At 52.4% G+C, this 11,591-nt stretch overlaps 1 protein-coding gene and 1 pseudogene across 2 annotated transcripts; one reads left to right on the top strand and one right to left on the bottom strand.

Annotated features, from left to right (window-relative positions):
- Nucleotides 1–6,662: 6,662 nt before the first annotated feature.
- On the top strand, nucleotides 6,663–7,005 carry LOC139009492 (pterin-4-alpha-carbinolamine dehydratase 2 pseudogene; annotated as a pseudogene).
- A 348-nt stretch (nucleotides 7,006–7,353) lies between these two features.
- Nucleotides 7,354–10,918, bottom strand: ZSCAN10 (zinc finger and SCAN domain containing 10). Of its 2 annotated transcripts, XM_070411583.1 has the most exons (5): nucleotides 10,523–10,918; nucleotides 10,031–10,298; nucleotides 9,779–9,843; nucleotides 9,543–9,600; nucleotides 7,354–8,909 (listed from the first exon to the last, which is right to left on the bottom strand). In XM_070411583.1, exons 1-5 carry the CDS (start codon nucleotides 10,916–10,918, stop codon nucleotides 7,354–7,356), a joined length of 2,343 nt encoding a protein of 780 aa, XP_070267684.1. The 2 variants fall into 2 exon arrangements, with proteins under 2 accessions (XP_070267684.1, XP_070267685.1); XM_070411584.1 differs by lacking the exon at nucleotides 10,031–10,298 and having other exon boundaries at nucleotides 10,658–10,775.
- Between the last annotated feature and the right edge of the window lie 673 nt (nucleotides 10,919–11,591).

Genomic DNA, 11,591 nt, shown 5'->3' with positions numbered 1-11,591 from the left:
GGCAGGGTGCTCAGTGGTTACAGGGAGAGGCTGTGCAACAATCAGATGGATCTAGGCCTGGATCTCGGCTCTGGTGAGAAAGGAGAAGCCACCTGACCTCACTAATCTGTAGACAGGGCCCTGGTCACACTGGCCACGGACTATAATGAGCACATGAGGATGTCAGCCTGTGCACGGCTTCTCGCAGGGCCTGGCACACAGTAAGTGTTCCATAGCTGCCCGTTCCTGAACGCAAGGAGCTCAGGCCTGAGGGACTTGGGCCCCTTTTCTTTTCCTGACCACCCTCTTTGGGCCTTCGTCACGGGGCTGGACTGGGCCTCTGAAACTCCTTCATCTTTCTTCCAAGATCAGAGACCCCGGGACGGGGGGCAGTGGTGGTGGTAGGGAGCAGGCAGAGTGCACTTCTATGTGAGCCTGGAAGGAAGGCAGATTAGAGAGGAGAAACCATCTGATCTCTGGGCTGGCCACCTCACCTGGGACTGCATGGGGGAGAGCCTGGAGCAAGGCCTGAGGCCTGAGGGGGCCAGCACTGCTCACCATCTATGAGGCCAAATGCCTCCCACCCCCCAGCCCTGACTTCCTGCTCCAGGCAGATGCATACAGACCAGCTTTGCATTCAGGGGTGACAAGCAGCAAACAGCAGCTGCTGAGATGAGATGAGGGTGGGGCTGACCTGAAGCAGGAAGAAAAGGGAGGAAGCGGGCCTGATGAAGAGCAAACACCAGCAGTGGGTGTGGGGAGGGGGGGGGCCAGGAGACCTGAGGGATGGGGGCATTTCAGTGGGTCAGTATCCTGCACCCTCCTCTGCCAGCTTCACACCCTTTGGCTGGTAGAAACGACATCTTGATTCCTAGGAGGAGCTCCCGGTAAGGGCCAGGTGTCAGTCCTGCAAGAGGAGCAATGGCGGGACCCAGACCTTCCGGTAGGTTCTCAGTGATCCCGATAATCCCGAGGGACCCGGCCCCAGCAGGGAGGGCACAAGTGGCAAGGATCTTCCTCACCTTTGGCCCTGGCCCCTACCTTCCTAAGGAAGAAGGCAGCCCATCTGAGAGTTCCTTTCAGCAGAGCCCCACTTGTGTCACATCCTATCCTCCTTCACTTCCAGGGGACCCTCTGACATGCCTTCACACTGTAAGGCCCATCTCTGGCCTGAATTCCCCGGCTCCAAGGGCTGCCCACTGCAGTTTCTGACCAGCCTTCACTTACCCATGGCCATATCCTCACCTCACGTTCCAGGAACCATTCATTTTTTTTCTCTTTCTGTTTCTATGGATTTTTTTAATAAAAATATGTTTTTATTGATTTCAGAGAGGAAGGGAGAGGGAGAAAGAGGTAGAAACATCCACGATGAGAGAGAATTATTGATCAGCTGCCTCCTGCACACCCCCTACTGGGGATCGAGCCCACAACCCAGGCATGTGCCCTGACCAGGAATTGAACCGTGACCTCCTGGTTCATAGGTCGATGCTCAACCACTGAGCCACGCCACACCAGCTGGGCTCTTTTAGACATTTATGGGTTCTTTAGAGAGAGAGGAAGGGAGAGATAGAAACATCAATGAGAAGGGAACAAAGGGAGAGATAGAAACATCAATGAGAAGGAAACATTCATCAGCTGCCTCCTGCACGCCCCCTACTGGGGATGGAGCCTGCAACCTGGGCATGTGCCTTAACTGGGAATCGAACAGGTTGGTTCATGAGTCAACACCAGCTGAGCTACACCAGCTGGGCATCAGTCATCATTCTTGTTCTTTCAAACCCTGTCCATGAATTTCCCAAGTGACCCTGTATCAAACCTCCACTGACCTCTGCTCATGCCCTCCCACTTACTTCTTCTAACAGAAAAAACTGTCCCCCTGTGCTAAAGCCACCAGGAGCTTTGTACCCAGCAATCCCTTGAGGTCACCTCCTGGCTCACCTCCCAGTCTTGCCTCTTTTAAGCTATTTCAGTCCAGTAGCCAAGCTCTAAATGCTTTCATTGTTAAAAATGAAATAATTCCCAGCCTGAAAATCTCCTGTGTTCTCAATGTGATTGAAGCCCAATCCTGGCCTGTAAGGCTCTGCCTGCATCATAGGTCCCTGCAGATCCCCGTCCTGGACAACATTCTTTAGCTGCCTGCCAAGCCTCTCCCATCTCAGGGCCTTTGCCTATGCTGTTCCCTCTGTGCAGGAGGCCCTTCCTACCCTGCTGAGGCTGCCTCCCTCCCTCTATTAGAGTCTTTGTTCCCCTCAATAGCCCACACAGATCCTGGCACACAGTAGGTGCTCAATAAATAATAAGGTTTCAATGCTGTGGGTTCTCCCAGCTCTTCTCAGTCTCCTGGTTGACCAATCCTTCCTTTTTGAAATTTCTCCCCCTGGGGTTTTCCAGGAGTTGAATTTGTTGTGTGACATCTGGTGGCTCTCTATACCCCAACCTTCCTCCCAACCCCCAAAATGCTGACCTTTGCTAGACTCAGAGCTTTCCCACCCACCTCCTTTAGTCCCGTGAGCCCTGGTAAATGAGTTCTCTAACTTTCTACAAAAATTTGTTAAAGAGCAGTTATGTGTCAAGTGGGTTGGAGGGGCCACAGAAACTCAGACCCAGCATTTTTGTGGGTGAAAAGCCACAGACAACAACAGGAAGTTCTGATGTGCTCTGGAGCTGGGGTGGGCTGTCTTCGACTCCTGTATTTCTTTTTCATAATTTGTGTATTTTAATGTTTTTTTAAATTAATTTCAGAGAGAGAAAGGGAGAGGGAGAGAGAGATAGAAACATCAGTCGGCTGCCTCCTACAGCCCCCTACTGGGGATTGAGCCTGCAACCTAGGGAATTGAACTGGTGACTTCCTGTTGCATGGACCAACCATTGGCCAGGCTCTCCTGTAATTTTATTAGAAATCACATGATTTAGTCTGTCCAGCATAGTTCAGTGGTTGAGCATCAACCTATGAACCAGAGGTCACTGTTCGATTCCCGGTCAGGGCACATGCCCGAGTTGTGGGCTCGATCCCTAGTAGGGGACATGAAGGAGGCAGCCAATCAGTGATTCTCTCTCATCATTGATGTTTCTATTTCTCTCTCCCTCGCCCCTCCTCTCTGGAATCAATAAAAGTATATATTTTTTAAAAGGTAAGACATTTCCAAATAAAAAATTTCAAAATTATATTAATTGACTACTGCTGTTCTATGACTATAGCACTCTATCCCGGAAGGCATACAATGTAATATCAAAACTGAGAAGAGAAAGAGAAAAAAAAAAGGATAAAACAAACTGAGAAGAGCAAATTGGTTCCAATTTGAGCAACAAAGGGTTTGATGGGCAGTGGCTGCCTTGCTGTGTAGAGAAGGGTCACCAGGCTCAATTTGGTCTCATCAAGGAAATCCCCTGAGCTGTTGCTTGCCATGGGCGCTGTAGAGGAAGACCAGAGGGAGATTTGCATTTGACATCCCGAATCTCACCCAGAGCTTTCACTTTGAAGAGAAGGAATGTGATGCCCACAAAAGCCATCTTCTTTGCCATGTTAGTTTAGTCTCAAGTCAGCATCTAAGGCAAATATAAAGACATTTTAATATTTTGGATGATTTTTTGGAAATTATTTCTTTCAATCCTTGTTATCAACACAGAGCCGACTTCATTTCGCTTTCCTCTCTGGCATTATCATCTAGTTAGTGAATTTAATTCCTTTTTTCATCCTCAGTTCTTTCTGCACTCTGCCTTTAATTTTTTTTTTTTTAACTAAAGCTTCAAGACTTTTTTTATTTTTTTTATTTTTTTTATTTTATTTATTTTTTTTATATATTTTATTGATTTTTTACAGAGAGGAAGGGAGAGAGATAGAGAGTTAGAAACATCGATGAGAGAGAAACATCGATCAGCTGCCTCCTGCACATCTCCTACTGGGGATGTGCCCGCAACCCAGGTACATGCCCTTGACCGAAATCGAACCTGTGACCTTTCAGTCCGCAGGCCGACGCTCTATCCACTGAGCCAAACCGGTTTCGGCTAATTTTTTTCTTTAGACCAGCGATTTTCCGTCTTCTTTATCCAATGGCACACATACATTACTAAAATCCTGCGGCACACCAAAAATATATTTTTTGCCCATCTGACCAAAAAATAGGTATAATTTTGATTCATTCACATTGGATGGCTATTGTGTTGGATGCTGTCACTTTTTTATTTGACAATCTAAGGGAAAGAGGTCAGTGCCCATGACTACATAGTCAGGTATTGCACGTTGTAAAACTTCTTGCAGCACACCAGTTGAAAATCGCTGGCCTAGACACTTCTGGTCACATGTAGACATTTATCCAATTGTCTCTCTTTTGACCAAATATTTTTCTCTTCTGTTTTTTGTTTTATTCCTGATTAAGAGAAAACTATCAGTATTGTAACAGATATTAAGTTCTAGTAGCCAGTTAATGAATGATGAACTTTAACACTCATTAAGTACAAGTGTCAGCTTAACTAAAAAACAGCACAACCAACACACACAAAGAAAACTGTCCAGCCCTAGCCGGTTTGGCTCAGTGGATAGAGCATTGGCCTTCGGACTGAAAAATCCCAGGTTTGATTCCAGTCAAGGGCACATGCCTGGGTTGCGGGCTGGATCCTCAGTAGAGGGTGTGCAGGAGGCAGCCGATCAATGATTCTCTCTCATTGATGTTTCTATCTCTCTATCTGTCTGAAATTAATAAAAATATATTTAAAAAAGAAAAGAAACAAAAACTGTCCAGCCCAGCTGGATAGTTCAGTTGGTTAGAGTGTCAGCCCAGTATGTCAAGGTTGCAGGTTCAATCCCGTCAGGGCACATACAAGAATAAACCAATGAATGCCTAAATAAGTGGAACAACAAATCCATGTTTCTCTCTCCCTTTGTCTCTCTCAAATAAACAAAGTCCTGGCTGGGGTTGGCTGGAACATTGTCACTGTTAGGGTCACCAAAGGAGGAATGCACGAGGCCCAAAGGGGTAAATTATGAATTTATTAGGTCACTGGAAAACCAGATGGGCTGAGCTCCAAAATGGCACCTGCACCCAGGGACTGGGAGTCAGCGATTCTAAAGGACTCTAGGCGGGCATTTTCTGGGCGGAGAATTCTCTGGGCGGGTCCTGAGGGGAAAGATAATGGTCTTAGCAAGTGGAATGTGGTCTCAGCAAGTGCTAAGCAAAAGGGAATGTCTGTTGTGAAGTGGCCTAAAGGCTAGCTCCCAGGGGAGGGTCTCCATTCAATTATTCCATCAGATCTAACAGCCACACACACCTGGTCAAGGCACATACCTGGGCCGAAACCGGTTTGGCTCAGTGGATAGAGTGTCGGCCTGCGGACTGAAGGGTCCCAGGTTCGATTCCGGTCAAGGGCATGTACCTGGGTTGCAGGCACATCCCCAGTAGGAGATGTGCAGGAGGCAGCTGATCGATGTTTCTCTCTCATTGATGTTTCTGACTCTCTATCTCTCTCCCTTCCTCTCTGTAAAAAGCAATAAAATATATTTAAAAAAAAAAAGGCACATACCTGGGTTGTGGGTTCAATCCCTAGTCAGGGTGCGGGTGGAAGGCAACCAACCAATGGTTCTCTCTCATATCCATGTTTTTCTCTCTCTTCCTTCCCCTCTCTAAAAAATTCAAGTAAAAAAAACTGCCCGTGGGAGGGGGAGACAGGCCAAGGATGCCTGATGGGTGGGAAAAAGAAGGTGGGGACACACTGACAATCCAGCTTTGGGTTTAGAGCAGCGGTTCTCAACCTGTGGGTCGCGACCCCTTTGGGGGTCGAACGACCCTTTCACAGGGGTCGCCTAAGACCATCGGAAAACACATATATAATTACATATTGTTTTTGTGATTAATCACTATGCTTTAATTACGTTCAATTTGTAACAATGATATCGGGGTCACCACAACATGAGGAACTGTATTAAAGGGTCGCGGTATTAGGAAGGTTGAGAACCACTGGTTTAGAGGATTGTAAGTAGTCAGGGGTCCCCAGCTGATAACCTGACTTAGCTGCAGGCAGGTTATGTTTCACCTCCTAGCATTTCCCATTCAAATTAGTTATGAACATTCCAAAACAGTTTCCCATAATTATCCAGAAACTGGGACTTTAAATTTTACTCAATCTTAATTAATTTAAAGAGCCTCCTATGGCTAGAGGATACTGTATTGGACAGCACAGATAGGGTCCACTCCAAAGGAGAAAGCCCAGGGGGAGTGAGGTTCCTTGGCCCTGCCCACGGCTGGCTGTGACAGAGCCACCTCCTCTCACACACCCCACTCCGGGCCTTTCTGGGATGGGGGGGGGGAGGGAGAAAGCCACCAGTGTGAGTCAGGAGGGTGATGGATGTGTTTAGGGTAAATGTAAAAAAAAGAAAGAGGAGCCCTCACCGGTTTGGCTCAGTGGGTAGAGCTTCGGCCTGTAGACTGAAGGATCCTGGCTTTGATTCTGGTCAAGGGCACGTACCATGCTTGAAGCTCCTCCCTGGCCTGGGCCCTGGTCGGGGCATGTGCAGGAGGCAACCAATCGATGTGTTTCCTCACATCGATATTTCTGTTTTCCCCTCTCTCTAAAAATAAAAAAATTTTTTAAAAAAAATCCTCAGGTGAGGATTAAGAAAAAAAGAAAGAGAAGGCTGTTGTAGGGCAGGCCTCTGTGGTGGCCATGGGGCAGTACAGATGCTGGGGGCAATGCCGTGCCTGCTGTGGGGTTCAAGTCCCAGCCCTGTGACCCTGTGGGCAGAGGCACACCGGTTGACAGCAGAGGAGAGGAACCAAGATATGCTTGACCTTAAAGCAGCAGGAGGGTCAGAATTAAATGGGAGATGCCATCCACAAACAGTTCTTCAAAAATTTCAATCAGGCATTTGTCTTTCTGCCTAAGTTGCTCTACAAGCAGAAAAAATAAGTCACTGGGAATGGTTCAATGTATACAAGAAAGTCCAGATCACTCTCACCTCACGGCTGTGGTGGACTGACCAAAAGAGGTGTGAAACCAGCCACGTTTATTGAAAAAGCAGCTGCTTCCGGGTGATTCCTCCCAAATTGCATATAAATCTTATAAACCTCTTAGGTGTAATATATTTTGAGACAATTTATATGAACAATTTAAGTTGTACATTTAGTTCACCTTTATGCCACCTTTTGTAAAATTAATGTTTAAGTACAAAATGATTGTTTTTAAAGGCTCTTCTACTTTGGGCATTTTCAAATAGATGCCGAGGCCAGGAAGAGATGCTTCCGGGGAAGGGAAGAGCTAAGGGCAGGGTTCACCTGCGCCAGAGGGAGGTGGTGTGGGCCGGGCCAGGGTGGGTGAGGCCAGGAGCTCCCCTGCAGGCCCGGGCTGCCAGGAGGCCAGGGAGAGGCCTGCAGGGGAAGCCTGCTAGTACAGGGTCTCCCGGGAGTGGGTTCTCAGGTGGCGAACCAGGTGGGAGTTGCGGCTAAAGCTGCGGCCACACTGTGTGCAGGAGTAGGGCCTGGCCCCTGTGTGCACCAGCATGTGACGCAGCAGGTTGCAGCTGCGGCTGAAGCTCTTGCCGCACTCCAGGCACTCTTGCGGGGGCTCGGCCTGCCCGGATGCCAGGTCCCCGGTGCCCGCATGGGTGGCCAGGTGCCGCTGCAGGTGGGCATTGCGCCGGAAGCTCCGGCCGCACGTCTTGCAGGCGTAGGGCCGCTCCCCCGTGTGGCTGCGGCGGTGGCGGGCCAAGTTGGAGCTGTTGCGGAAGCGGTGGCCGCAGGTGTCGCAGGCGTGGGGCTTCTCCCCGGTGTGGATGCGCTGGTGGCGCGCCAGGTGGGCGCTCTGGCTGAAGCCCTCGCCGCACTCGCTGCAGCGGCAGGGCTTCTCGCCCGTGTGGCTGCGCCGGTGGCGGGCCAGGTCCTGCGTCTGGCCGAAGGTCTTGCCACACTGGGCACAGCGGTAGGGCCTCTGGCCGCCGTGGGTGAGCAGGTGGCGGGCCAGGCTCGCTCGGCGCACAAAGCGCTTGCCACACTGCGGGCAGCCGTAGGGCTTCTCGCCGGTGTGCACGCGCTGGTGGCAGACCAGCTGGGTGCTCTGGCTGAACCTGCGGCCGCACACCTGGCAGGAGAAGGGCCGCTCGCCCGTGTGCACGCGCAGGTGGGCCGCCAGGTGCTCGCTGCGCCGGAAGGCCTTGCCGCACTCGCTGCACACGTAGGGCCTGCGCTCCGGGGCGGGGCGCGCGCTGTCTGCGCCCTCGGGGCCCTGGTGGCTCTTGTCTTTGGCGTGAATCCGCAGGTGACGCTTGAGGCTGGAGCGGCGCTTGAAGGTCTGGCCGCAGTGCGAGCACAGGACGACGGTCAGCTCTGCCACTTTGGTCTTGGTGTCCGGGGCGCAGGGGCCCTTTTGGTCCTGGGCGTGCGCCAGCAGGTGCTGCAGGAGGCTGGTCCGGCTCTGGAAGCCCTGGCCGCATTCGGCGCACAGGAAGGCGGGCTCCGAGTGTGTCTGCAGGTGCTTGTTGAGGTGGGAGCTCTGGCGGAAGCGGTGGCTGCACAGATGGCAGGCGTGCGGCCGCTCATCCGTGTGCGTGCGCATGTGCAGCTTGAGGATGGAGTTGCGGCCGAAGGTCTTCCCGCAGCACAGGCACTGGAAGGACCGCCGGCCCGGGTGAGAGCGCAGCAGGTGCCCTTCCAGGCGGGCCAGCTTCGGGAAGCTCACCCCACATTCTGTGCAGATGAACTTGGTCTCTGGCTCCGACTTGGGGGCGCCGGAGGCCGCTTGGCCCTCAGCAAGCACGTCACTCTTGCTGCCTGAGGACTCTCCTCCACGGGAGCTGCTCACCGCGGGGCCCTGCCCGAGCGGCTGCTCCTGGGCTCCTCCTGCCGCCCCTGGACTGTCTGGAGACTCTGTTGCGATAGCAGCAGACCAGGCAACCCCTTTGGGATCTTCTTGGAACTCCTCGTCTGGGATTCTGTTTGTAAATCCTGTAAAAGGAGCAAAACCAGGACTGATCAGGCCTATGCCAAGGGGCTCCCAGGAGGCGCCAGAACCTCATTGCCTGGGAACAGAAGGAATCATTGATTGGCTGGCAGCCTCCTGCACGCCCCAAACTGGGGATGGAGCCTGCAACCCGGGCGTGTGCCCTGACTGGGAATCGAACCAGGAACCTCCTGGTTCAACCACTGGGCCTCCCTGGCAGGACTGTAAGCCTACGTTTGCTCCACCATATATATGATCTCCATCAAAATAGCCCATGTTTAGCCGGAACCGGTTTGGCTCAGTGGATAGAGCTTCGTCCTGCGGACTGAAAGGTCCCAGGTTCGGTTCCGGTCAGGGGCATGTACCTGGGTTGCGGGCACATCCCCGGGTTGCGGGCACATCCCCGGTGGGAGATGTGCAGGAGGCAGCTGGTCGATGTTTCTCTCTCATCGATGTTTCTAACTCTCTCTCTCCCTTCCTCTCTGTAAAAAATCAATAAAATATATTTTTTTAAAAAAATAGCCCATGTTTAGCCAAAACGGTTCAAGTATCAGGTAGGGGGTCTGGAGCTTCAGGAATCACATCCCAATGAAAAGAAAGGGGCTTCAGGGTTTGTAAGCCCTGGAAGGGGCTCTTACCCTGAGGGTACACAGGCCATGCCTTCTTCACGGGGACATCTTCAAAGGTCAAGGACTCCTGTAACAAAAGGAGGGGCAGAACCCGCAGTGAGTAAGGAACACGGCCCTGGGGCCTGAGGGGATGGAAGAGTTTACTAGGCTTAAATTCGGGAAGACAAGGAGTTGCTAAAACTGCAGAGGCAACGAACATCTGGGACAGAAGAGCATCCTGGAGTGAGGGGCCCAGTCCAACTCACCAGAACAGCTGCCAGCTCCTGATCACGGGAGTTCTCCTCAGACCACAGCTCGGGGCCCTGGGGGGCTGACAGCCTCGGGGGAGAAAGCGCTGTGAGAGGCCAGCCTTACCCAGCAGCAGGCGGAGGACAGGCACCTGTTGTTCAGTCTCTGAGACTTCTTGGCTCTCACCCACTCCCACCAATTAGGGGCTGCCCACTTCCCTCCCCACCTGGCCTCCCAGCTCCCCCCTTCCTTGGGCACCAGCTCCTCACCACTATCCTGCAGGGCCTGGAATGTCCTCTTGGGACCTGGGCTCAGCGGCTGCTTTGAATTTGGGGGAAGTCTCCAGGCCCCCTGCTCAGCAGGCTGGGAGGGCCCTGGCTGGGGGGGCAGGAGTTCCGGTGCTGGTTCCAGGGCTGGAGGCTTTTCTGGGGGCACTTCCTTTTTGGGGCTGTGGATAGAGACCTGGGAAGGGTCCCCGCGCTCTTCCACGGTGATGTCTGCACGGGGACAGTTCTTGCCCGCATTAAAACTAAAGTCCTGTTCAAAACAAATCCATGTCAGGCAACAGACAGGGTGGTAACCCACGTCCTGCTGGCTCCTAAGACACGAAACCAAGGAAAGAGGAGAGGCAGATGGGAAGAAATTAGGAGGTTAAGGAATGGGCACAGGGAGGAAAGGGGAGGGCCCAGTGATTTCTAATGGGGCCATGAAGTCCCTCTTTCCCACCAGCTGTCCAGCCCACCGAGCTGCCAGCCTCTTACCAGTGGCCCCACGTCAATGGACTCCCTCTGGACACCCTCCAGCAGCAGCACCACCTCCTCGCCGTCCCTGAGCTGCTGGCCCTTGAGCCGGGCCAGGATGTGCGGGGGCAGCACGCTCAGGAACTGCTCCAGCACCAGCAGCTCCAGGATCTGCTTCTTGGTGTGCAGGGCTGGCCGCAGCCAGTGGCCGCACAGCTCCCGGAGCCGGCTCAGCGAGGCCCTGGGCCCCATGTCCTCCTGATACTGGAAGCATCTGAAGAGCTGGTGAGCCACTTCGGGCCTGAGCCTGATCTCTGGCCGCCTGGGGTCCTCCTGGCCGGCAGCCTCCTCCTCCTCCAGTTTTACTGCACTGAGCTGCTCGGGCTCCCTCTCCGCCGGGACGGTTTCCACAAGCATCCTTCACCTTCGGGGTCACCTCACCACACTGCTCCCACTCTGAGTCTCTCTCCCTCTCTGCTCCCACACCTGTGGTAAGAGATGAAAAAGAAAAGAGAGAGAGAGGGAGAGAGAGAGAGAGAGAGAGAGAGAGAGAGATACCTAAAGATGTGGCCTCCAGAGGAATCGTTTCTTGCCCTGGTCATGAGAATGGCTCGGCCAGCCCAATGCACCGAAAGGCAGAGAAACGGACAGTTCTGTATCGCCATGCTCTCTGCAGTAGTTAGAACTCCGCCTCAGTTTACCCCAGTGGTCACAGTTGGCGGCTTTCCCTGCCTCTTGATGTAACGCCGAGGGGAGTAGCTGGCAGTACTGAGGATGGGTCCTTACCAACTATGTTCCATCGCAACCCAATTTGTTCTTCAGACCCAACTTCCAGTATAAAGGGCAGTGCAGGGCGTAAGAAGTCAAATGAGCCCTCAAGGAAAAGTGGAATCAACCCTGAAGACAGGATGTTCCCGGGAACAGCTGGCCCAGGCTCTTCAGTCTATGTTATAAAAATAAGTACCTGTAGAAGCGAATTGCTCCAGACTAACACCCTTTGCAACTAAAAGCATGAAACTTGGTAGGATTTTGATTTTTTACAGAGAGGAAGGGAGAGGGATAGAGAGTTAGAAACATCAATGAGTGCGAA

This window comes from Myotis yumanensis, unplaced genomic scaffold (assembly GCF_028538775.1).
Source record: "Myotis yumanensis isolate MYYU_CA2020_CCGP unplaced genomic scaffold, mMyoYum1.0.hap1 SCAF_4, whole genome shotgun sequence".
Lineage (NCBI taxonomy): Eukaryota > Metazoa > Chordata > Mammalia > Chiroptera > Vespertilionidae > Myotis > Myotis yumanensis.
This window is presented reverse-complemented; position numbering and strand designations above follow the sequence as displayed.